Genomic DNA, 24,393 nt, shown 5'->3' with positions numbered 1-24,393 from the left:
TGTTTGTTTTAACGAAATGCACACAGGAAGAATATAAGCAGAATATTAGTTCCCATTTGTGACACCTATTACACTATGGAACAATCTTAAAAGGAATTAACTAAAACTCCTTCATTCACTAAGATTGCCCAAAACATTCAAAAATAAAGCACAGGAGATGATCCTGCGATGGCAAAATCTTCGGTCTTTTCCATCTCTAACTTCACTGATTCTGTAAGAGACAATAAGCAGAGACACAACCCTCTGCAAAATTAAATCACTGGGAATCAACCGGAGAATGAAAATTAAATCACAGTAAAGTATTTTCTTCTTTGTAAGCATTAGCATTAATCACATGCAAAAGTAAAATATTAGTTAATTTGATTCTCTGTGCCTTCCAGACTCTGGTCGAAATGAATCAATGCAGGAAGAGTGATTTCTCAGATAACATGGGAAATGACAAGGAGGGAGGAAAAAAGAAGAAGAAAAAAAAACCAGCAGGAATAGCTGGTGAAAATGAAATGACCAAAAGGGGACTAGAAAAAAACCACGTTGGGGGGATATTTCTTCTGACTTCCTAATAAGAACAAGATATGTAAAATTTCACAGTGGTGGCTTTGAAACAACATAATCCAAAGACAGCTAGAATTGGAAACAAAATTACCTTGGACGGTACAAACTATTACTAATTTGCTTCAGTGACTGTTTTTACTAGTCTGCAAAGCTCTGGAAAATGGCTTTCCTACACGGGACCTTCAAACGGTTAGCCCTCTGTAGCACCTTGGGTTTGCTGCAGGGAGAGGGTGGCGATAACCCAGAACCCCAGCTCCTCCTCAACCAACACAATAATGAGCGGGCACAATGAATTTGCAAGGCATGATACATTTGGGGACCCCTTCTTAATTGCTGTGAAACAGGTTACTTGGCTGTGCAAAAGCGGCTCACTCAGCTATTCGTGTCAGGATCACGTCAGTGATAAGGCACCACACCGAAGGCATTACCTCTGCACTGCGTCAGGCGAGGGAGGGAGGTGTCACGCTGGCATTTAACTCTGTTCTTTAGGCCATGGAAGGTCAGGCTGGACAAACCACAGCCTAATGAAGCAGTCTGCAGTTGGGGGCGAGGCAGCACAAAGCCTTTCACATCAGCGGTTAAACGACGGCACAGAGCAGTAAGAGACCAGTTCTCAGCCTAGCCAGCAAGAACTCAGGTGTGGACTTCACTAGAAGTCAAGACTGGGCCAGTTTTGCAAAGGCTGGTAATTTAAGGTTGTGCACTAGAGAAATTGAGGCATGGACAGAAAAAAACCGGACATGAGCACTGTGAGAGGCAAGCACAGCAGCTGAGAGAAACCCCGCTGCCTCAGGGCCAGGGTATTTTTCCAGACAGCAGCCTAAGTTCTTTAGTTCAGTGACAGACTTTATTGAGCTGGCAAAGAAATACATAATCAACATAACAAAAAGTAAAAAAAAAATAGAACCAAAGGAACAGTATAGAAAAAAATAACTAGGGGTCTGGTTTGTTTCTTCTGATACGTTTTAAAAATAGATACTGTCCTCCTACAGGGAGGAAATACTGTATTTAATTAGAAGCATAAATCATTATGCTTTTATAGTTAGTAATATCTTCTATAATAAAACTAGATTAGTTTCTCACTACATATGCTGTTTATTGTTCAAATTTTACGATAAGTTCTAATAATGGAAGCGTTACAGAACAGTTCAGTTTGGGTTTTCTTTGTTTATATTCCACAAACTCTTAGACTATTTTCTGTTATATATATACACACATCAGCAGAAATCTGTCTGGCTTTCTACCTACTGCAGAAGAATACACACTATTTTAAAAGATCCTCTGAATGTTATGGGGATAGATTTATCTTTAAAACTCTGTAAAAGAGTTTAAACTTAGGCCCCTATTTGTGATCAAAGCCTGAATTTTAATCCTCGCATTTAAAGATGGGGCAAGTTCTCATTCAGAACACACCTACCAAGCAGTACTGCTGTGACAGGATCTGTCCTGCAGCTGCCAGTTAGTTCTCTATCAACATGGAGCCACAAATGTCACTAGCTTAAGCGATTTTCTATAGGACTGCAATTTTTTCCCTCTTTCTATTTTCCCCATCCTACAGCAACACAATCAAGATGCAAACAGAAAGAAAGCGCAGCAGACACATCACTGATTTCATTGCCATTTAAACCATCCCTAGCAGCTCTGTGCCTTGGACTGATGAGGAAAGCACATTAAGCACTTGCAACAGAACATCCAAGTAGACCTGTTTTGCAGCCTGATTAATAGAAACAACCTCTAAGGACTAATCACAAGTCGAGCCCTGTTTTGTAGATTAATAGAACAAAGGCACAAGAGAATAGGGAAGGTTGCAGGACTGGAATATAAATAAGGAAAGGTGTGGACTCTAGGTGGTTTGACTGCTAGTAATTATAAGCTAAAGGCACATCCTTATGGTGAGGTCTCGCTGTTCTGTGCTCAAGCGGCTCACTTCCAGATGGACGATCAGCCTCTGCATCTCTGAATATTTTCTGTATTTTAACTCCAAAATTTACAAAACAAAATCTTTCTTTGAAACAAAACATACTTTCATCTCACACTTTAAGTATCACCTAAATTGCTGTTGATACTAGATGATTATAAAATTAGCAGGAGCTATACTTTTCACTTATACATACATGGATCAGCAAGCACAATATTGGCATATAATGAATGACTGTTACTCAAAACACTGCTGCCACTGCAATACGGTAGCAGGTGCTAAGACCCAGCAGAGATCCCACATACCCCATATGACCCCGCGAGGAGTGAGACTCCTGCCATGCCATCCTGGGCAGAGGATTTTCCTGGCCCTGAGCTGGAGTCCACCTCATGAGGAAAAGGTACTCAGCCAAAGAAAACTCCTACAAATAAATCCCTCTGAAATGAAATGAAAGATAACATACATTTTTTCATTACCTGGAGTTCTGCTGATGTTCAACAACAATTAGAAGTTATGCATGTACAATGTGGAGCGTCTACACAAATACCATAAGGAAAATGATGGAACTTTTTCATGCCTCTGAGAAAAACTACTTCTCTGTTTTCAAAAGTATTCCATTTGATTGGCTATAACAAAATGTAGTGAAGGTAACAGCAATACAAAGTGCTGTGCCTGTGCCTGCTTCAGAGTTCAGGAACAGCTGCAGGTACCACTCGCAGCCATCGCTGCGAGTGGTTCATTAAACACGTGGTATCTGTTGTCCAAAATCCTGAATCAACTAAAGAAGTCCACCTAACTGCAGGAAGGGCAGGTTTCATTATGTATGTTTCAGCGTATCTCTATCTACAGCGAGATTAAACGATACAGTGATCTCCAGCAGAATTTTTTATACTTATTTCCACATTTTCTAAGCTCTCCCTAAAGCTCTAACCTCTTCCAATGCTATACACACAAGAACATAAGCAATGTTGTTCTTGAACCTCATAAATCTAGGAGTTTGTAGAAAATGATCTTCAGGTTAGGCAACTGAAGACGTTCTTCCTTAAAATGGTATTTTCTAGGTTTCTCAACAAATATAAAACCTGTGTTATATTCACAAGCTGCAGTGGGAGACAAACTTACTCAGAACTTAAAAAAAACAAATTCAGATATCCACAAACCTGAGGATTACAGCATATTGGGGCATCCCGTATTAAAAGGGGAAACACTTTAGGACTATAGCTTTCAGATTAGCAGTTAGTTTGCCTTTCTCCTCCATTTTCCTGCAATAGAGGACATGGAAATGTCCCAAGCAGTCCAGATGGAACACTAAGAGAGGTGTTAAAGAGAACACCTTTCTTGCAGTTCTTTTTTATTACATTCCTGGTTTTGGAAACAAGATGCATTAAAATCCGTGCCAGGAAAAAGAGACTGAAAGATTCATCCTTCCTTCTTACATAAAGCTTTCTTTACCTAAAATTTAAGCTGATACACAATCCCTAAGTATATTCTCAGGGTACAAACTTGTAAACCTTACTCAAGAGGGCAATACAGCTAGCAGCTGCAAACATCAGCTTTTGCCAGTAAGATACACTAATTCACATGCGAACGGAAATAACCTGGATTTTTTTTAAGAACCTGACCACACAACTTTTTGTCAGTCTTACCCGTCCAACACATGCTGCTGAAGCATCAAAACAGAAGGTGAGAGCTCTCCAGAAGCAGAGGACAGACAAGCTGGCAGATCTGCAGATACAATACTCAAGTACTCACAAAATAAATACGATGACACGTGTCAGATTATTTCAAATCACCATGAGCTCATTTTCTAGAAGGCATTATTTCCTTTGTCAAACTAGCCACAGGCACAGGGTTTCCAAGCACGACACGCATGTCAGTATGTAAGGCAAACAGTGAAGCACATATTAAAGGACACTCTGTTTAGCATTTATCTAAAACGCTAAAGACGAGGAACACAGAATGGACTTACTAGGTGGTAACTTGCATTATTTTCTCCCAGGTATACTGTGCACACAGGCCCTAAAATGATATCATTGTCTGTGCAAAATTATCTGCAAGGCATCGCAGCTTGTGAGGCCTTCTGTACTTAAGGGTGTATGCAACTCAGTCACATCTATGAAGGCAGGATGATAAGCTGTTGACATCTTGCTTGTAAACCACTGCTTAAGCCTTCTCTCCGTGCATGTACACAAACATAGCTCTCAGCCATATTAAGATTTTGATCTTTAACTAGTAGAGTCAGAAATGTCAGCAAGCCTTATACTTCAGGATACACGCAAACCATAATATAGACTAGCACCTAAACATTTTAGAGGTGGTTATAAATACCCGGCGGTCTTCATTGATTTTCAACTGAATCCATGAATGTTGACCAATTCTGCAGTAAGGTGCCAGATATATTCTACTGAACAGATTCTCATGAGAATCTGATGAATGTAGCTGTCACTCTTGACCTTTATGTCTATGCTCTGATTCACGACCACTGTTCTCTTATTTGAAGTTCTTGTGCAATTTTTGCTTTATTTCATAGCCTCTGTGAATTACTTTAAGCATTTCATACACATGTCAGGGTGAAGTTAGCATTCTGATCAATATCTATTAGATAAATATGACCCAAATCATCTTGAAAACAGTCATGAGAAATCTTATCCTTCACTGGGAGCTAACAAAATTTAGTCACTTGCTACTTGACTTACTTCTTGTATTAAATCCAAATGCAGTTTTTCAAACTTAATTTCTCTTCCATTTCTGTTGCATTTTATCACCATCACATCAGGTGAGCTTTATCATCAGCTATCAGCTCTACCTGAAGCCGTGTCAATTCTTCCAAGTCTTTTCCTGTTTGTCCTAAATAAAAGAACTATGAAACAAACCACCTGTAGACTGCACCTGTTTCACATTCCTGACAGGACACAGGACAAGACCCACCTACACCCCTGTCACCCCCCACCCCAATCTCATTCATTCACTGCATCTTGTAAAGACACTTGAGGATGTCATAAAATATTTTCGATTGGAAGGGACCTTTAGAGGCCATCTAGTCCAACCCCCCTGCAGTGAGCAAGGACATCTTCAATGAGATCGGGTTGCTCGGAGCCCCGTCCAACCTGACCTTGAATGTTTCCAGGGATGGGGCACCTACCACCTCTCTGGGCAACCTGTTCCAGTGTTTCAACACTCTCAGGGTAAAAATTTTTTTCTTATATTTGGTCCAAATCTACTCTCCTTTAGTTTAAAAACATCACCCCTTGTCCTATCACAACACGCCTTGCTAAAGAGATTGCCCTCATCCTTCCTGTAGGCCCTGTTCAAGTACTGAATGGCCACAATAAGGTCTCCCCAGAGCCTTTTTTTCTCCGGGCTGAACAACCCCAACTCTCTCAGCCTGTCCCCACAGCAGAGGTGCTCCAGCCCTCAGATCATTTTTGTGGCCTCCTCTGGACTCGCTCCAACAGCTCCATGTCCTTCCTGTGCTGAGGACCCCAGAGCTGGACACAGCGCTGCAGGTGGGGTCTCACCAGAGCAGAGGGGCAGAATCACCTCCCTTGACCTGCTGCCCATGCTTCTTCTCATGAAGCCCAGGATACAGTTGGCATTCCGGGCTGCGAGCGCACATTGTTGCCTCACGTCCAGCTTTTCATTCACTGGTACCCCCAAGCCCTTTTCTGCAGGGCTGCTCTCACTCTCTTCTTCCCCAGCCTGTATTGATACCAGGGGGTTGCTCCAGCCAAGGGTCAGGACCTTGCACTTGGCCTTGTTGAACCTCATGAGGTCCTCACAGGCCCACCTCTCCAGCTTGTCTAGATGACATCCCATCCTTCTGGTGTGTCAACTGCACTGCCTAGCTTGGTGTCACCTGAAAACTTGCTGTTTTTCCAATTATAACTTACTTCAGCAAAGCTCTTAATATGTGTATCTGTATTTAAGTGATAATTATATACTTAATCAAAACGTATTACTAATCTCACTGAGTCAGTGAAACTACCCATGTCCCAGACTTGTCACATTTTGGGAGAGAGAGCGGGGAAAGAAAAGGGGGGGAAGCGGGGGTGGGGAACAGGGAAGACAGCTAGCTTTTAAAAGTAAACAGAACAATTTTTTACTTAGAAGTGAATCTGATATCAAAGAGACTGAAGAAAAACCAGTGACCCTTCCAACAAGCCAAAAAATGTAAACAAACCGCTGCAATTCTAGGCCAAGGGGAATACATTCTTCGATCCTAAAATGAGAGACTTGAAGGACAAATGCCAAGAAAAATGAAACAGAAGTCTGCACCTTTAAACACAGCCACGCTACAGTGGTGGTGTGTTTGTTTAACACACGGACAGAAGACTTCAGTCTTTGCCAATACTTTTCTCAGTTGCTGATTTCTACTGCATAAACGCCGGAATTCCTGAAAAACTGGTACAACACCAACAGTCTTGGCCAGTCTCCCCTGGTTTCCTCACTGCTAAAGAGCAATGAAGAACTTTATTGCTGAGTAGTCCAATTTCTATTCCTCCCTTTTGTAGGCACAAGCTAATTGCCAGCTAAGACTATGAAAATAAAAGAAATGAGATCCATTCCAACCCATGAGTATATCTGAATCCTATCATGTGAGTTGCCAATTGGTTTTCCAGTCCTCACGCTCAATATCTGCTGTTAATTTGCTTGCTATTTCAAGAACTTGAAGACTGTCAGCAAAATCCATGATGCATTACAAAACTTATAATTGGAAAGAAAAAAAAAATCATCTGATGCTTTTCTGACAGGATAAACAAAGTCTGAAAACACTGATCAGAAGGGAGACGTACTAACTTAAGCGCTATTTGTATTAATATGATTGCAAAGGAAGCAGCGAAAGAAACACAGTTACAGAAATAAGTTCAAACTTACGCAAAACCATTTGATGAAACGCCCAAATTTTCCACTGGGCTAAGAAGAGAAGAAAAAAATTGCACAAAACATTATTTTTAAAGGAGATAACTGTACCTGTCTATACTTTCTTAAGGCTTCATTGTCTATGCCAATTAAAATTTTGCTTCTGAAAAAGAGTTAAGGCACTTCCTCTAGAGTTACTAAAAAAATCAAATGAAAGCCTTGGCTTTGCAGAGGTGAGCGATAGCGATCCGTTTGTTCTTGACCTCTGGATCACCCTACAGATCAAATTCTTGGACATAAGAAAAACCCACTAGTATTCATTAAAAGCAACTGGGAGGCCAGCTTTGTGCTTCTGTTCTTGAGACCTGAACAAGCTACAACTTGACAAATGTGCAGGATATTGCTGAACAATGCTGCTGTTCCTGTCAGAAGGGAAGAGCTTTATTCCCAGCTTCATTCAGGATGAATTGATTTTCATCACAATGATGCAAATCACAGATTTCAGTCATTATTTAAATAATCAATTATTATCTTTTATGTTTGTGCTTTCCAGTTATTTCAAAAAAGTTGATTGCATTAACCATTAAAATGCATTGGTTTATATTGAATTAGCTTTTATATTAAACATTTTCTTCCCCAAAAAAGGTTCATCTATCTATAGTTATGTAGAGAAATATATTATGTTGACCATCTTGAGTCTTCAGTTTTAGTTTTCATTCTGCTAAATATGGGTGGAATTTGCCCATATATTTTAACAGCTAGAAATACTGGAAGTGATCGCTTTATTAGATTACATTATACTTATGGCTTGTGATATTTTTTGTGGAATTTTTATGGAGAACAGAATTTTAAACCCATAAATAAGCCCATTGCCTCATTGTTCATCAAACTAACTACCATAAATTTCTATACACACAAAATACAGGTTATCAGAATACTTTTTCATTTCAGCTATCTTTGTCTTTCTAACAAACCAAAAAAGCTACCTGTAGAGCTGAGCAGCAGAACAAAATAAAACAGAGAAACACATTCTCCCTGAACAATTATTTCTGTCAAAACGTGGTTTAAACAAATTCTGGCTCCAGCTAACTGCAGTTCTCTGGTGGTTTGAATGCTTTTAAAGCTTCATTAGAAAACAGACATTGCTAGAATACTTGTATTCAAACATCTATAACATTATAGTAAATTCAGTCCTTAGCACGGATGAACAGTTTCAAATATAATTTTAAAAACACAAGCATTTTAAAATAACGTTTGAATTTAAATAAAACTTATATGTATTCACTTATACATATTCAGCACCTAAAGCTGCAGTAGAAAGAGACTGTCTGTCTTTACACGTTTACAGATGCATCAGTATGAGTTATGGTTACACATATTTTACAAAGGGAGTTTCAAGATTTAAAAATTCATCTATCCATTACTGTTTGCATTTTTTGTCCTGGTTGGGAAGTAGCCTCAATCTCAAGTTTCCAAAGGAGAAAATGTTTCCATTGGAATCTTTAAGAGTTTTGACTGCATGAACTATCAATTATTTTCCCACCAAACAAGCCAGGTTCATAGGGCAAAGTCAAAAGGAAGAGAAAGGAGGGAAATGTTTTTGTGTTATCTATAGACCAAATGGAAAATCTTCAGCCATTTTGCTCCTTCGAGGTACATCAAAGAATCCTATTTAAGGTGTGAAAATGTCAGTTACATTCTCTACCTCTGAAAACGAGCAGAACTCTGAGCGTGATTCATGTCCCACCCTTGCTCTTTTCTCTTTTAGGGGCTGATAACTCTGTTTTCAACTCCCCTCCAGCTAACGCCATTTAATACTCTCAGAACCATCAGGCTAAATTCAAATTTTCTGCTCCTTAGAGGCTGTTGATATGCACCACCGCACGTTCCAATTGCAAATACACACGAATGCTCCCGTGTATTGTAAGTTATTTTCTACATACAAATTCTACTAAATTGTAAGTTAGGAGGCACTACTTGAATTCTCTTAGGTCTTTAGAAAGCTTTCAGATGTACCCTGAGTAATAACATGTAATGAATATGGACTGATATTTCTTTTCTGTAGTTACACTGAGTTGGCAATTTACATTTTCTAAATAGATAGATGACTTATAGCCAGTTTTCCCAGTCTTCTGGCAATTACTTCTTAGAAACCCCTGACAGGCTGGAACCTCCAGAATCACAGCTGTTATTCTTGGTTTGATCCCTCTTTTTAAATTAAAACCAATAGCTTTATCAGCAAATGAGAATTTTTTTTTCCCTCTGGAAATACTTACAAAAATGCACATAAATTGAACATGCCAAATTATCTCATTTTAAGGTTGGAGCATCTTCTGGGTTAATGACCAGTGTTCCACTTCTGTGACAGAACTAATTGGGGGAAGGAGGCCATAAATACATACAAAACTCCCACAAACTCTCTTCCTTTGGGGTAATCTGAAGATTTATAGTAGTAGAGTGAGATGTGATTGGAGGGGAAGGAGAAAAAAAAATAAGAAGTGCTAACAGGCTTGTCTGATCGTTCTGTCTCAGTTGCCAGGCACAGAACAGATTTGGAACAGATTTTTCCAGTATCTGATGTGACTTTTCCTTCCTCTCAAAGACCAACTACAATGCAGGAAAGTAGCTGAATTTTCACATGGTGGGGTCGGGGGGAAGAGAAAAGACTATTCTACAAACAAAGACTAGCTGGTTTAAAAAGCTGTACTCAAAACAATAGTCTCAACTCCGCATCATCAACTGCCCCAAACATGCTTTGACAACAGTTTTTCACAGTTGAATGCAAATGAAACCTCCTTCAAGAGAGAAGTCTGCACTTTGTTGGAACTCAGCATGCTTTTCCAGCAATCTAGCTTTATTTCCCATTGATCACTAATGGGAAAAATCCAGTTATCAGTGGATAACTGATGGAGTGGGAGGAATAATTAACATTTGTCTTCTATGACTAGGTCAGAACAGGTGTGCCATTCACTTGTTATGGTTAAAACAACTAATTTCCTTGATGTGGCATCCCTTAATACTTCAGAACAAACGTTCTGAATCCATGTATATCTGCAAAATGAGAGAACTTCTAAATGCAGCCAGAGACAAAAGGGTGACAGATTGCCATTATGGATTCGGGAAGCAAAGGAGCGGGGCGGGGGCGAAGAAGATCACTACGTTTTGCCAGTACATATAAATGTAAATGTAAAGCTCTCTCTTCCCCAGAGATACTTTTCCCCAGACTTGGATGGGGAAAAGGATCTCCTCCAGATCTCTCCAGCATCTCTGTAGTAAGCGGAGTTCAGATAAATCTGCGCCAAATAAATCTGAAAAGATGTCTAAGTTTCGTAATCATTGGATGCCTGCAGAACACAAGCCCCGAGTCTGAGACATACATATGAAAGATATTGAACACAATCTTAATCTGAGCAGCTAACCTTCCAGCTCACACAGCTGCTCACCTTGCAGCAAGTCTCAAATGCACCTCATACTACCCAAGGCCTTTCTGTGCCATTTTCTTCTGTGACTTATGTGCTGTTATACAGAAAATATTACTTTCAAATATCTTTAAGACATGATTCCTAACCTGAATTAAGATCATCTCTCCCAATTAGCTGATACTGCAGGACTTAGAGTTGGTTTTTTTGGTGGTGGTTTTTTTTTTTTTTAAGCTAAGCAATGTCAGTCTGATTTTAACTACTAGCTAAAGGCTATGACTTTTAAATTAAAAAATTAATACCCTAAGTCAAGAATGTGAGGTACAGAGCTACAGCACTGTTATCTAGCCAGCACTGGCCAAAGCATCAACATGTGCGTTGTATGAATCACCAAGGCCTGCGGGCCAAGTGAGCAGTCCAAGAGATAAGATGAAGGGGGAAATTTCTAATGTCTGTGTAGGTTTGCCCCATTCTTTGGCTCAGCCCCTGCCATTCCCGCTTCCTCTCCTACTTTCACCTTCAAAGCAAGCTTGACTTCAGACATATAAGCTTATAATAAACCCTTCTTATAGGTGTGCATAAATTAACATCTAAGTACTTCAGCTGACAATTGAGAATGCCAGTTAGTGTAACGATTACCACCATCACCAAAGTTCAGGTTTCTGGTACAGCCTCAAAGGACTGTGGCGGCTGTTAGCATAAGGACTTAAAACAAGTGTCACCCAAGACTCCACAGAGAGGTATCAGGCATCACAACTAAACAACATGTAGAGAAGAAAACAAGGAAGAGTCTCCTAAGTACAAAACTGGACAGCAATTTTTCCTGCATATGCTTGGCACAGGGGTGAAATGAAATCAAAACTGGCTTGAAATTTGATTTTCACAACTTTACAAGCAAAAGAAAACAATGCCTAGAAGTGATCAGAAATAACACTTAAAGCACCTGCTGCCTTGAACCTTGTGCTGTGTGGGTGTTAAACACAACCAACGCTAATCTATTAGCACAGCAGACAAGTACCTAAACAGCATACAGTATAATGGAGCTTCCTTCTCTAATACACACTAAGATACCACTGCAGTTAACCCACAAGCACAGAGTGGATATCGAGTCCACAATTTTTAAAGTGCATTCAGCAGGCAGAACAGAAACAATTATAAAATTCTTTTTCTCTTATTTCACACACCGGGCTAAATATAGCCTATTTATCCACAAAAAATGTGGCGCAATTGTTTCAGAGTGGTTTACAGCTAAGTTCGATGCTGTTCTGCAGGGCAATGCAACAAAGCAGCTTCATGCATTTTCAGCAGGAATGATTCCTGCTGTGGTTCAAGTAATAAACAGCAAAGAAAGTTTAAATTGAGACTTACCATGGGGCACCGTATATTCGGAATCCTTTAACTGTTATCTCTGAATCTTGTAAGTAAATACTATTTGTCAGGAGGGACTGAACATTGTCAAAGTCCTCTGGTTTCAATTTGGACACAGAGGGAAAGCGGTAGTAATCTTGTTTAACAAGGTCTGCCATGAATTCCTTATCAAATGTCAGTTCATGATTCCCAGCAATCACTATTTTATATTCATATGGTAGGTTTCCTGAAATAACAAAAAAGAGGACTTAATTAGCACGTTTTCCTCCCACACCAGCATTGCCGGCACAATAAGTAGACAGCTAGCAGTGACAGAATGAAAAACCCAAGATCTGTGTGCATCTCCATGTTGAGCTGAAGTTATTAACGCTGCTTCTCTTCCATTGAATGAAACTGTGTTAAAATGTAAAGTAATACAAAAGTCACATAAAGCAATGTTATAATAAAAAGCATTAAACGAAACAAGCTGGTAGGCACCAAACCAGCTCCAAAGGTGGCATTAACCACCACTGCTCCCTTGCTCTCAGCTGATGGCACAGTGATTTAGATTAGCCTAAGGTGTGACTCTGAGTCCTACCACTTCATTCATGGGACTGGGCCAGAGTCAGCAGTCCTGAGTCCTAATCCACAGGTGTGACCTGCAGTAAGATACCTCGGGGGTCTGAGTGGGAGGGTAGAGCAGGGACTGCAGAATGTCTCACAAGTATGTCGCAAGGGTACCAGGCGTGGGGTACTGAATTAGGCTGCTGGTGCTGTTGGTTTTTATTATGCCATTATTTGGATGAATTCGTATGCAACCCAAAACATTTAAGAAGTGACATTTACTCCCAGACCTATCTAGCCTGTTCGCCAAAGCTCCAATTAACTTGCAATGGACTTAAACTCTTTTTTTTAATCAGTATTATCATTAGTTGTATTAGTATTCACTTTATGGTAGTATCTCATTTCTGTAAGCAGTGCACATGTAGAAGAAACCATGAAACTCAAGCAAATAAGACACAAGGTAGGAAAAAGGAAATGTGGTTAATTCATTTACCATGAGGGTCAGAGATAAAGACTACAGGCTTGATCACCTGAAGTCAGGGCAACTATTTCCATTGTTTGCAATGAGGCATGGATCAGGCCCATGGACCAGATTTTTGGAGTTCAGAGACAGATTTTTCAAGCACTTGATACCAACAACCAGTGACAGACCTACCAAACAAACATACTAGGTGCTGAGCTCCCTTAAAAATATGGTCCCACACTACAGTGTCTTCACAGAGGTTAGGTTCTTTTACAAAATCTGTCCCACTGTGACTTGCCAAAAATCACACATAAGTTCGCATCAAAGCTAAAACCAGACTCACATGTCCCTTCTACTACCTTCACCATACACCTGATATCCTAGTCTTATCCCAAATCATTCATTTTGGAGTATATTCCTAATAATAATTTAGAAAAGGTTGGGTTTGGTTTTGTTTTTTCCCATAAAGGCAGCAAAATGTAAGTGGACATCTACATAACCACCTCCCAGTTCTGGTACTCCCAACATCTGCCTCAAGGAACACAGAATCAGTTAGCATGTATTTCTCATGAATACAGTTCTCCTAAATAGATGCAGCTCTGCTAGTTTAAAACTCATTTTTCAACTTTGAAAACTGTTTGGGTTTGTGGTTTTTTTGAAAAGTATCTTTCAAAGTAACACTGTAAGTATTTACAAGAAGATTAACTTTACCCTAAATAAGACTTAAGGGGAATCAGTCAAAATCCTCTGCTTTTCAATATTTACAGCAGGGAAACAGGAATTACACAAGATATGTATATAAACATCATCTTTGCAAAGCTAGTTAATTCTGGATAGAGAAACAAAAGTCTATAAATCCCCCCCAAAAAAACAGGCAGACATCTTCATAGACACCTCACATCTGAGCAAAATGCAGATCATGCATATTCATAACTCTCTGCAGTGCTGCATTAGATTAAAAGCTGGGGGAGATGCAATAAATGCTCCTCTACAGTTTATGCCTCACTCTCTTCCCTCCCCTTCCCCATCTATGCTACATACTGCTCTGCAATTAATTTTTATTTAAAAACTCGATGTGGCAGGTACCTACAATTCCTGCTTCCCATGACTCCTGGGCACAAGGTAGAATTGCTATTTTCTCCTCTCCGGAAACATAAAAGATACCAGTGGCATGAAATTTGATACACTTGTCATAACTATCAATCCCCCAAAACAAGCTGGATGTGATTAAATTCCAAGAAGTAGGGTGGTGAAGATTTCTGCCAAGTTATCAACATTTGCCAGTTTTCGCAGAGAAAGCTTCTCATCTTACTGGATAAATGTTCAGGTTTTACACTTTCTCCCATGTATTTTGATAGATTTTAAAATCAGCACATTTTGCTGCTATTACGTTCAATTCAGTGTGGAACATTTTGCTTGAAGTCAGTGTGTTTTTCTTCTTGACACTTTGAAAAAGAGGGCTTAATTTGAAGAAACACAGGACACAAAAAGCCAAACCAATGGTGGCATCAGTGATAATTAAAACATAAAAATCTAACATTGTACATGTTATATAAGCACCTGAAATCAGTAGGGAAAACCAAACGGTATGACTAAGGAGAGAGGCTCTACTTGGTCAGTTCTTGAGAGCCAGGAAGGCACCGGGGAGCCGAGGGCCCCTGGGAGAGAACAGCCTCTCCTCGGTGCCACCGAGGAGCTCAGGACACGGCCCTGCCAATGAAACCCAAGGACCAGCATCTTGGGGATGAGGTGAAACAGGCCCTGGAGGAGGAACCCCACAGGGACCATAGTTTGCCAACATCTACCTGTAAGCTGTAGCTCCGCGGTACTGCACACCCACAGCCTGCGAGCCGGGGAGCAGCCAGTGCTGGCTGTGGCTGTCAGGGCTGCAGACCCAGGTCCCCCATCCAGCAGTGAGACGAGATGCGTGTCACTCCATATTTGTACATACTTTAATATTTACCATAGAATGGACACCAAGGTCCCCGACCTTGTAACGAGCCACATTTTGCTTTCCTTTTCTGGAGCTGGCTCTGTAAGTAGCAAGAAGCAACACCGCTCATCAACATGCAAACACATCAAAAGCCAGGCCCAAGGAAAGGGGAGCACAGCATGAGGACATCTCATCCATTTCTCTCCTCTTCCCTGAGGAAAGACGGCACAGCACTAATCACAGTAATAAATTACCTGCAATCAGATTAGCTATTTATTCATTGCCTTCAGGTCTTCCCTTTCCGAATGGCCCTGTGGCAGTACGCAGCATTTATTCTCTCTGATACAATTTATGAAATATTTTGGCGTGTTTTCTTTTGCCAGTCCTGCCCTTTGTCCATAATCTGCTGACCTTCTGCATATATACATCTGTGCTGTCCATAGAGACGCACAATACACAGGTTGAAAGGCATTTCCTCATTATCCCTCACTAAGTTTTTGTCAGCTACATTTGGCCTTTATTACCCTAATTTCCTAACTTAAATTTTCCATCATGCACCAGTAATAGTATTCATTCTAGTTTATACTGTGATTCTGGAAAACAGACAGAAGTATCACTTTTCAAACAAGGAAGAAGAGTTTGATCTCTTTGCTGGGACGCACACTTCAGAAACCCCAATGATCAGCTCCCAGGGTAATAACTGAGTTTAAATTACAAATACTTAAGTGTTTAACAGGTGAGATCAAAAGGCTAAAATTACAGCTACTAAAAGTGATTAGGGCACCGAGTCTGCAAAGTAGAGTCTCTTATACTGGACTATTTGAAATCCTATATATTTGTGTGTATACACACACAGGGTGTGCGTGTGCGCACACATGTGAATTCTAGATGTGTTTATATTATTTTGGCTAAGATGTTTTTCAACACCTGCTGTCAACAGTAGAAGCAAGGGTACAATGTAACCATTGATCAAGAAAACAAACACTGTAGTTAGACAAGTTGTTGGAAGACAAAAGGTCAGTATCACTCTCTTGCTCAAATAAAAGTAAAGATAGTTTACTGTGAATAACTTGTAAAAATTGAATTGTTTATAGTAAATACACTGTTCTGGGAGCCTCAGAAGACTTCTGTGACTTCTTGTTTAACAAGTCAACCCTTAAGCTACAGTCCCACATACCTTTGTCCGCCAAGGTATGTCATCCTCCCTCGTCTGCCACCACGAGGATTTGGCAGCTGCAGAGCACAGTGGATCAGGAAACTGATCCAGCTGAAAACCGATTTAGCAAAAAAGGAATGAGGCTCTGTGAATGCTGGTACGGCAGGACCGACTTCTTTTGGTGGCTGCAACCACTTTAAAGCGTTAGCTGAGCAACTGACTGACTTTTAATACACCTGCTACACAGAATAAGGGGGGGAAGCTGGGAAGGGCGGGGGGTTGTTGGGTTTTTTTAACCTAAGTAAGTAGGTGTTCCAGCGGTTTTTTAAGTTCACCTTAAGTACCTGATCCTGGAGTCCTTAATCTGTTGAACAACTGTTCCCATTTTAATGGCATGCTTCATACAAGTACAATTTAGTCACACAACCCAAGTTCTGTAGAGCTGTCAGACATGAAAAGGAGTCTGACTGGCAATGAATGTTTAACTGCTGAGTCCCTATAAAAATAGAAAATCATTATTTTTTGACTACTGTTACCTACAAAATTCACAGGGAAGTAGGGGACTAAGAAATAATGTGCTACTAGCTGTCTATATAGTGGTAGAAACCTGTATTTACACAAAAATGCTATGCAAGTGCTTTTGATGTGAAGCTCCGAATATGCATACACATGCATTAACTATTCAAACCACACTTCCACGAAACGTGAAGCATTTTCATGCCCGTGTCATAGCCTCATAGACCCTTTGGCCGTATGTTGAGAAACTGGTTGAGAAACCTTGAAGTACAAATCATAGTCCCTTCAAAAAGAGGGAAAATCTGTACAAGTGAGATGCCTGTGCAAGTGAATCATTTCCTATTTATGGTAGTTCATAAAAACTTAAAAAATGCAAAACTGGTCATGGAGCATTCACCTATAATCAACTACACACACGTCCAGAGATAAACACTGAAGGTGCAGATTTTGTGTCGTTCCTACAGACCTCCAGCCCTCACAGCAGTACAGGCTGCTATCATGTGCCTGGCCACAGCTGCCCAAGCTGTCCACCAACGGGCAGCAGGCGAGGGCAACCAGCAGAACTTGCTGCTGCTCATCAGCTCTGTAACTCTTCATCAAGGTTTCTCATGGAGAGCCCACTCTCTCTTCCCAGCATTTACAGCACAACCGCAACACACAAAGGCCCTTTTCAGCTTTTTGAAAGACAGAGTACCTCAAAGGCTCTCATTTCTCCGTCACAAAGGAGTTAAGGCTGTGTAAGAACAGTTACATAGACTCAAACTTTCAAATGATAAGCTGGACTTCTCACATCAACAATCAACTGCAGGTACTAAGATCCAAAACTGGGTAGGAAAAACCGAACATCATCTCTAGTATAAGATTGACCAACTGACTGTGAAAGTATCCTGGCTGTTTTAATCAAACACCCTTCACCAGAAGTCCTCAATGGAATACCTAATACTGATGTCAACCAACATACCAGCTGAAAGCATAACCCATGTATTTCTACGCATTTTACCTCTCTGTGTCTGTACGAATCCACAGAATGAAATAACTAAAAACAAAAAAAGCAGGCAAATAAAAGATGGAGCATGCACAAAACCAGAACATGCTTCTAAAGAAGTACAAAGAGCTGAAGTACAAGATCTCTCAAAATCTTCTCAATGAAAAGTATTCTACCAGCTTTTTAAACTATAATCAGTTCAGATGTTTTGTTTGGTTTTTCTTTCCCCTCCAAAAGAAAATTTTGGAGAAAGAAGAATACAGCAAAACACACATGGGCAACGCAGCAAGAAGGGTAGATGAATGAAAGTTTAACTGTTTTGCCTTTATGCAAAGAAAACATCAGACCACAGCACAGGGAGAAGCAAAGGCTGAGACCCTTGAATTCCTGTGATAAATCTAAAGCTTGTACATTAAAGCTGCCTTTTGTTGAAAACGCTGTTAGACACAACAAAACAGAAATGTTAGGTAAGTGCAAGCTCTGCCTCTGACCTTTCACTCTGTAACCGTCAGGCTTCATTAATTTTCACAAGGCCTGACAGCTCTAGCGTTAATACTCACACTTGCGGATCGAGCCACACAGCAGGTTCAGACTGCTACCTTCTCCTCTGAAACTCATGCATTAGGATTTCTTCCATGCTGGCAATGGAAAACCAAGTCTAAGAAACATTAAACACAAAAAACTACGTTACAATAATGCCGAGGTTGAGTCATAAACCCATGAAAGCAAGGAAGCATTGAGTGACTCTTGCCTCAGCACCTATAACTCAGCTATGTAGTGCCAAGGTACTGCAGCAAATACAGTCCTCTCCGAGCGACTGCAGGTACAGGTGCTACTTAACCTATAAGGGCACTTAGGAGAAGTCTGATACTGCAGAATCAGCGGAACCTAATACCAAGTGCACCCACTTGTTCTCTCTCCCAGAGGTAAATAAAGTGAATTTCGCACAACACTGGGCTGTAACATCGCCCAGTGCAGTATGAACCGTATACAGCAGAACCTAGTTAACACGGGGTCTGATTTAGCGATGCTTTGACATTGGTAACAATTCCTTGCTTTTATGTATTTATGTCTCAACCATAACATTATTCTAATGTAACTGTTTGTGATTAATATCCTTCTCCTCTCTGTTAAAAGAAAAAATGTAGCACAACATAAGCGACAATCTTTTGTGTTTCACTTCAGCATTCCGTGTCTTCCTTGGGATTACTCTGACACCACATGTGTTGGGTTTTGATCTCCAAGTTAGTTTGAATTTACTGAGCTACTGTTATTGAAACATTTTTTCGTGAAACACGGAAAGCCTCACTGAAGTTTTATCAATTAATAACTGACATTTATTTGTTTTGAAACAGACAGAATGTGACGTTTTTGTTTAGTCTAACCTCAAAAACAAAAAAGCCTCCGGATTTTGCAGCTCACAGCACTGCCAACTTTAGGTGTTAAATGACCCCAAATCGACTTTAAAATTATGAAATTTGAAACAGAAGGAGCACAGATTTCTTTACTTGCTAGTCCCTGCAAATGCCTTTTTTTCCGGCTTGTAATTATGTAACCTAAAAGATGGAGCTTTAAAGAAAAAAAAAAATCACCTAAATTAAATTAAAAATTTAAAAAAGCTGACAGCTACGACGTTTCCCTTTAAATTTAGCAAACTCTGAAAATAACACCCTCCCTGGAAATCACAATAGCCTTATTTTTCCCTTTCATTTTAAAAAAATGCTTCTTGCAGAAACGGTATTTCCCGCTACTCTTTTCTTTTCCGTAGCAAAGCAATACATAAAGGACTACCACGCCTGCTTTGGTGCGATGTGTGCACTTTCAAAGAGATCTTCTAAGTGGAAGAGCGTTCATTTGGGAAAATATATAAGCTTTTCAGGCAAGAATATCTTTTATCTGGCAGAGCTGAAGGGTGTTCCTCTAACCAGAATTACTGCGTAATTACATTTATAATGAGATTTGCATCTAAGCCCCTGTAGTTCAAGGTCTATAGTGCGTGTATACTGCAAATACATAGATATATGTTAATTTTGCCCAACAGAATTTTACATTTTCTCTTGTCATCAAGATCTTAATATACCGGGGCTGACAAGTTTTAGACAAATTTCAGCTCAGTGTGGTTTCGAATGGCTCAAATCTTGAACTCTGAATACCAAGGCTGTGCATGGGAACATAAACTCTGCCTTCCCAGTGCCAGTAGGGCTAAGTAGAAATGTTCTCCTTGAACTTGATTAAGACTAAATTGAAAAGGAACATTTTTGGTTACTATTACATTAGGCTAAAATATAGAAATGAACCCTAATACTATCTAAATCTAATAAGAAAAAGCCATCTCTATTTCAAAATTTTCAAAGCATTCCCTATAAATGCATCACAGATCAATTTACATGGTACTTTTGCCAATAAGCAAAACGAAATCACAGGTTCCAATTGGCTTAACTCATATTGGAAAGTGCGAAAGCAAATGCTAGAAAATGCAATTACTGCAAACAAACTCCATTTTCTCCACTCAGGAGGGAATTTCAGGGAACGTTTTATTGCCCTCAAATAATATTTCTAAAGGCATCAATACACAATTCTATTTTCTTTTCTGAGTCCCCCCACACTATATAACCTAATCCTCTATAAAGAAACTCACCAGATTTTGAAATAATATATTGGTTGTTGATATTACCTTGTGCACGCACATACTGTATCAATTTAAATGATTTTTCTCCATGAATCTTAAGAATATAAAAACCAACAGTCACTGTGTGACACAAACGGATCTGGACCTACTTCCCATAACACACCCTTTTGTCTCTGTAATTTACAATTCCAATTAAGTCTTTTTTTTTCTAAAATAAATGAATAAAAGCCATCAAAAAGGAGGTCATCTTGAGAAACAATTATACAGAAAGTAATTAAGCTAATCATAATTATCACAGACAATGTCTTGATATTTTCATGTACATATATTTTCACACTGCAAAAGGCCAGCAAACGCTAAGGACAAGATTTTCCATGCAAAGTAAAATCTTTATTTAAAAGAGAAGCAAGTCTGGATATCAATTCTTCCCTACTTACTGAAGGAAAACTTACTGAAAGAAATTAGAATTATGAATACAGGACCCAGATCTAGATCCTGCCCCAAATTTTTCTGCCTTATTGACAGGGTCCTTTATGTGAGCAAACCTTTTCTGGCCACAGGACTGAAACACACATCTCTATCAGGGTACTCCCAAAATCTACCTACCTATCTTCAGATAAACAAGTCAATCAATCAGGAAACACATATAATCACAAAAAAACATTCTCCTGTTTCTCTCCTCTCTGAACTTGCTCCTGTTGCTTTTTTTCTCACTTTTAAATGCAAGTTTTTGAGGCTTACACTGCACAAAGCAGTAGGCAGACGCCTCCCTCTATCTCATACCCTGGTAAAGCCTAGCCAATAGTTCTGGGAAAATCCCTCCAAATGCCTCCTTTTTCCTGTATCCCAGGAAGACGATCAGGGTGTTTCTTGTGAGAAGGAAAATCTCAACTACATAAACAAGAAACTTCTGATAACTATTTTAATCTTCTTTCTAAAATACAGCATATTTTACGTAACTTCTCAATTGCCATACATGGAACTGAAATCCTTCCCTTCAAAACTGTAATTTTTTAGTACGTTATCGGTAAACTACAAAACATACTGTGGCTCAGCCTTAACTGACTACCAGTACTAATGTAATGTAGATAAAATACCATAATGATACAGGAAAACATAATAAGCAAGGACAGCAAGAACAATCACAAGGAAAATAAAGTGAAAGGAGAAAGAAGAAATAAGATAAATTATTTTTTTAAATATCCCAAAGGTTTTAAAAGCATAGACTGCTGTCTAAAAGCAGGACATCAGCTTTTTAATAACTTTGAGAATGTAACATTTGCCAGTGTGCTAAAGCAATTAGCTGCTTTTGAAATTTTACCCTGTGGTCATGTTTTGTGCTTTTACTTGTAAACACTTAAGGATAAGCAGCAAGTTTAATATTCAAAGGTGGTTTTGAACATATTTTCGGGTGGCGATGCTAATGTTTGTTGGGAATTGTTTATTCCTTTTCTAAGTCAGAAGAGGAGAAATCTAAAACCTGAAGTAAAGTCCATTTCTAGAAGCAGCCCAACATCCATCTGACAGGACTATGTACTGTATTTCAGAAGTGCGTCCACAGTCCTCACCTGAAATCTTTAAAAAGAAAGTACAGAGAGAATGCAAACAGAAATTACAGTCAACTAAAAATATTCAGACAGGTCTTTATGAACCTCCAGTATTGTTTTCTGAATCCCACGTTTAAATTTATTATTCTAAATAAACCTAAACATTCCATTATAGTCTTTCAAGATGAACTCAGATACCAGGAATCTCCTGAGCCCTGTAAGGAAATTCCTTTTAATAACGCAGCCCACAGAGAGGTTTCTTAGCTACTAAAGACGACAACCAAATCACTCCAGCTGTATCATGTTATTACAAGGAACTGAATTCCTCTTATACAGGTTTGGGTTTTTTTTTCCCTAGCCATCTAGAGTTGCCTGGGCAGAATGGCACATAGCCTCACATACCTTCCTTGCAAGTTTAAGCATATATAGTAACCCCAGACACTAAAAAAAGAGAGAGAAGGAAACTTAAAGCCTGGTAGAGGTCTAGAGCGATAACTATGGAAATTTGCACCAGTGATTTCTGAGTTCTGAATCTTGCTTTCTTGCCACTTCCTCTCTTCTCCTGGCTTTGCAGAATCTCAGTTACCAAATTATTTATGTTACAGCATCCCGGGACCTCATGACAGAGAGTTCAGACTGAAGTTTTTTAAAAATCCAAGGTGCCGGTCCTTTGCATTTTAGTGGGCAAGCGTATGCATTGAAACACCTCGTAATTGTCCTTCCAAAGAAGGAAGGACAAAACAGCTGAATGAAGAAGAGTGTATGTAATCTAAACTCCATTCTGCAATACAAAGAGTTTGAGTGCTTTATTTGTGGCGGAATTCAGGTGAAACTCTTATCTTTCCTATCCTTGTTGCTACAACTACATAGGTCCTTCACTACAGCCACCTCTGCTCCTTTTAAGGACAGTATTAAGCACCGAGCCTCCTAAGGTATTGAAATGTTAAATGGATAGGTGAGATTTATGGTACTTATATCTGTGCATTTGAATTTACAGTAATATTTTCATAAGGTGCTGCAAAATCTGTATGATGCAGCATCTGTAGTTTCCTTTTGTGTACAGAAGTACACTGAGGATTCTGGTACATGAATAAACATTTCTCTGTAATTAAATGCTATCATTAACTGTTGGGGCATGCAGCATTTGCAACTTTTCATCTCGTGTGCTTTCTGCAGAGTAGGGTCTCCCTTGACTTACCCATTTTAGCCATAATTTCTAGACTTAAAAAAAAAAAAAGAAAAAAGGATGAAAAAATTGTCATAAAAAGGCATGATATGCAGACATCAGGTTTTGCTGAATAAAGCGACAACTATAGTTAATCAGAGGTGGTCATTAAGACAATGAACTAAGAGAACAGCTATTTCAGTCGCTTACACAAAGGTAACAGTTTAATTCTTATTTATACTCCTTTTTGCTAAGGTTTTGCCCTTTCACCTCAAAGGCAAGCATCATTGTTTTTACAGCTGGCTTCACGGAAGCATTTGTTTATGAATGGCTGTATTGCTTCCACTATAACCACACACACATCCTCTCTAGTAACTCACTCAAATGCCAGGACCCATTTTAACATAGATGGCCGGAGCTGTCAGTCACCGTGCCACAGCCAGCGGCTCTTCCTTCCCTCCGTCCCCAGGGGCAGCCCAGGTGACTGCCGCAGCAGGGCATCCCTTCAGCCATCCTTGCTCAGGCAATCCCTCCCCGCCTTCCACGCTCCAGCTAATGGCACAGGATTATAATTTACAACCAGGAGACTGCAAATGGCCAATGGCCTTCCCTACAGCCTGGGAGCTACTTCACATGGGGTTTTATGAGGGGATGCTAGTTCGGGAACTTTACTCTCGGGACCTCCAGTATGGCTAGAGCTACATTATTTCATTCCCAGCGACCACCGAAGCTTGCAGCAGGGACAGAGGACAGCAGAAGGAACGAAGTCCTTCCCCGCAATGCTCAGAAGACATCTCCTGCACAAAAATGCAGGAAACTTCACGGTTGCCTTGCAGCTTTTCTGCTCATCTCTCAGGAGTGAAGTCAAATGCCAAATGCTGCTTAGGGAGTGGGGAGCCTTAAGAGTAACGTACGGGGGAGAGCAGCTCAGGTAAAAGTAAGGAAGTGCGGGTAAATTTTTTATCATTTGCAGCTGTGTTTTAAACTAAAACTCTCCATGTTGGCTAGTTACACCAAAAATATTTAATGGCAGCATTCAGGAGAAAAGGAGCTATTGCACTCTGCCCAGCCTGTAATATTAAAGATTCTGATTCATTAGAAAAGATGTACATAATTCTGGGGTCTTTAAGGTTCACTTATCACCAGTTACAGGAAAATCCAAGTACAGAGTGTTTCTGAGCACCCATTTCTTAATTTCTTTAACTTGGGAAGAAACGAAACCCTGGATGAAGCACATGAAACTCCCCTACTTTATAGCCCTGTGCTCTCATTTGTCTCTCTTCTTTGTAGCCCCCGTGTCTCACCCCCCCGCCCGATGCTATTTTGTTCTCTTCTGTGT

General features: G+C 39.9%; 1 protein-coding gene across 2 annotated transcripts in view; it reads right to left on the bottom strand.

The window, feature by feature from the left end:
• The window catches only part of MPPED2 (metallophosphoesterase domain containing 2), a 108,520-nt gene that overhangs the window by 36,073 nt on the left and 48,054 nt on the right, over window positions 1-24,393 (bottom strand). For both annotated transcript variants that reach the window (XM_064452820.1, XM_064452821.1), the window contains exon 4: window positions 12,118-12,343. In XM_064452820.1, the coding sequence (XP_064308890.1) occupies window positions 12,118-12,343 (226 nt within the window). The remainder of the gene's footprint in view (window positions 1-12,117; window positions 12,344-24,393) is intronic.

The sequence above is a fragment of the Phalacrocorax carbo genome, chromosome 5 (genome assembly GCF_963921805.1).
Source record: "Phalacrocorax carbo chromosome 5, bPhaCar2.1, whole genome shotgun sequence".
NCBI lineage: Eukaryota > Metazoa > Chordata > Aves > Suliformes > Phalacrocoracidae > Phalacrocorax > Phalacrocorax carbo.
Note: the sequence above shows the minus strand (reverse complement) of the source record. Positions and strands in the feature narration are given on the sequence as shown.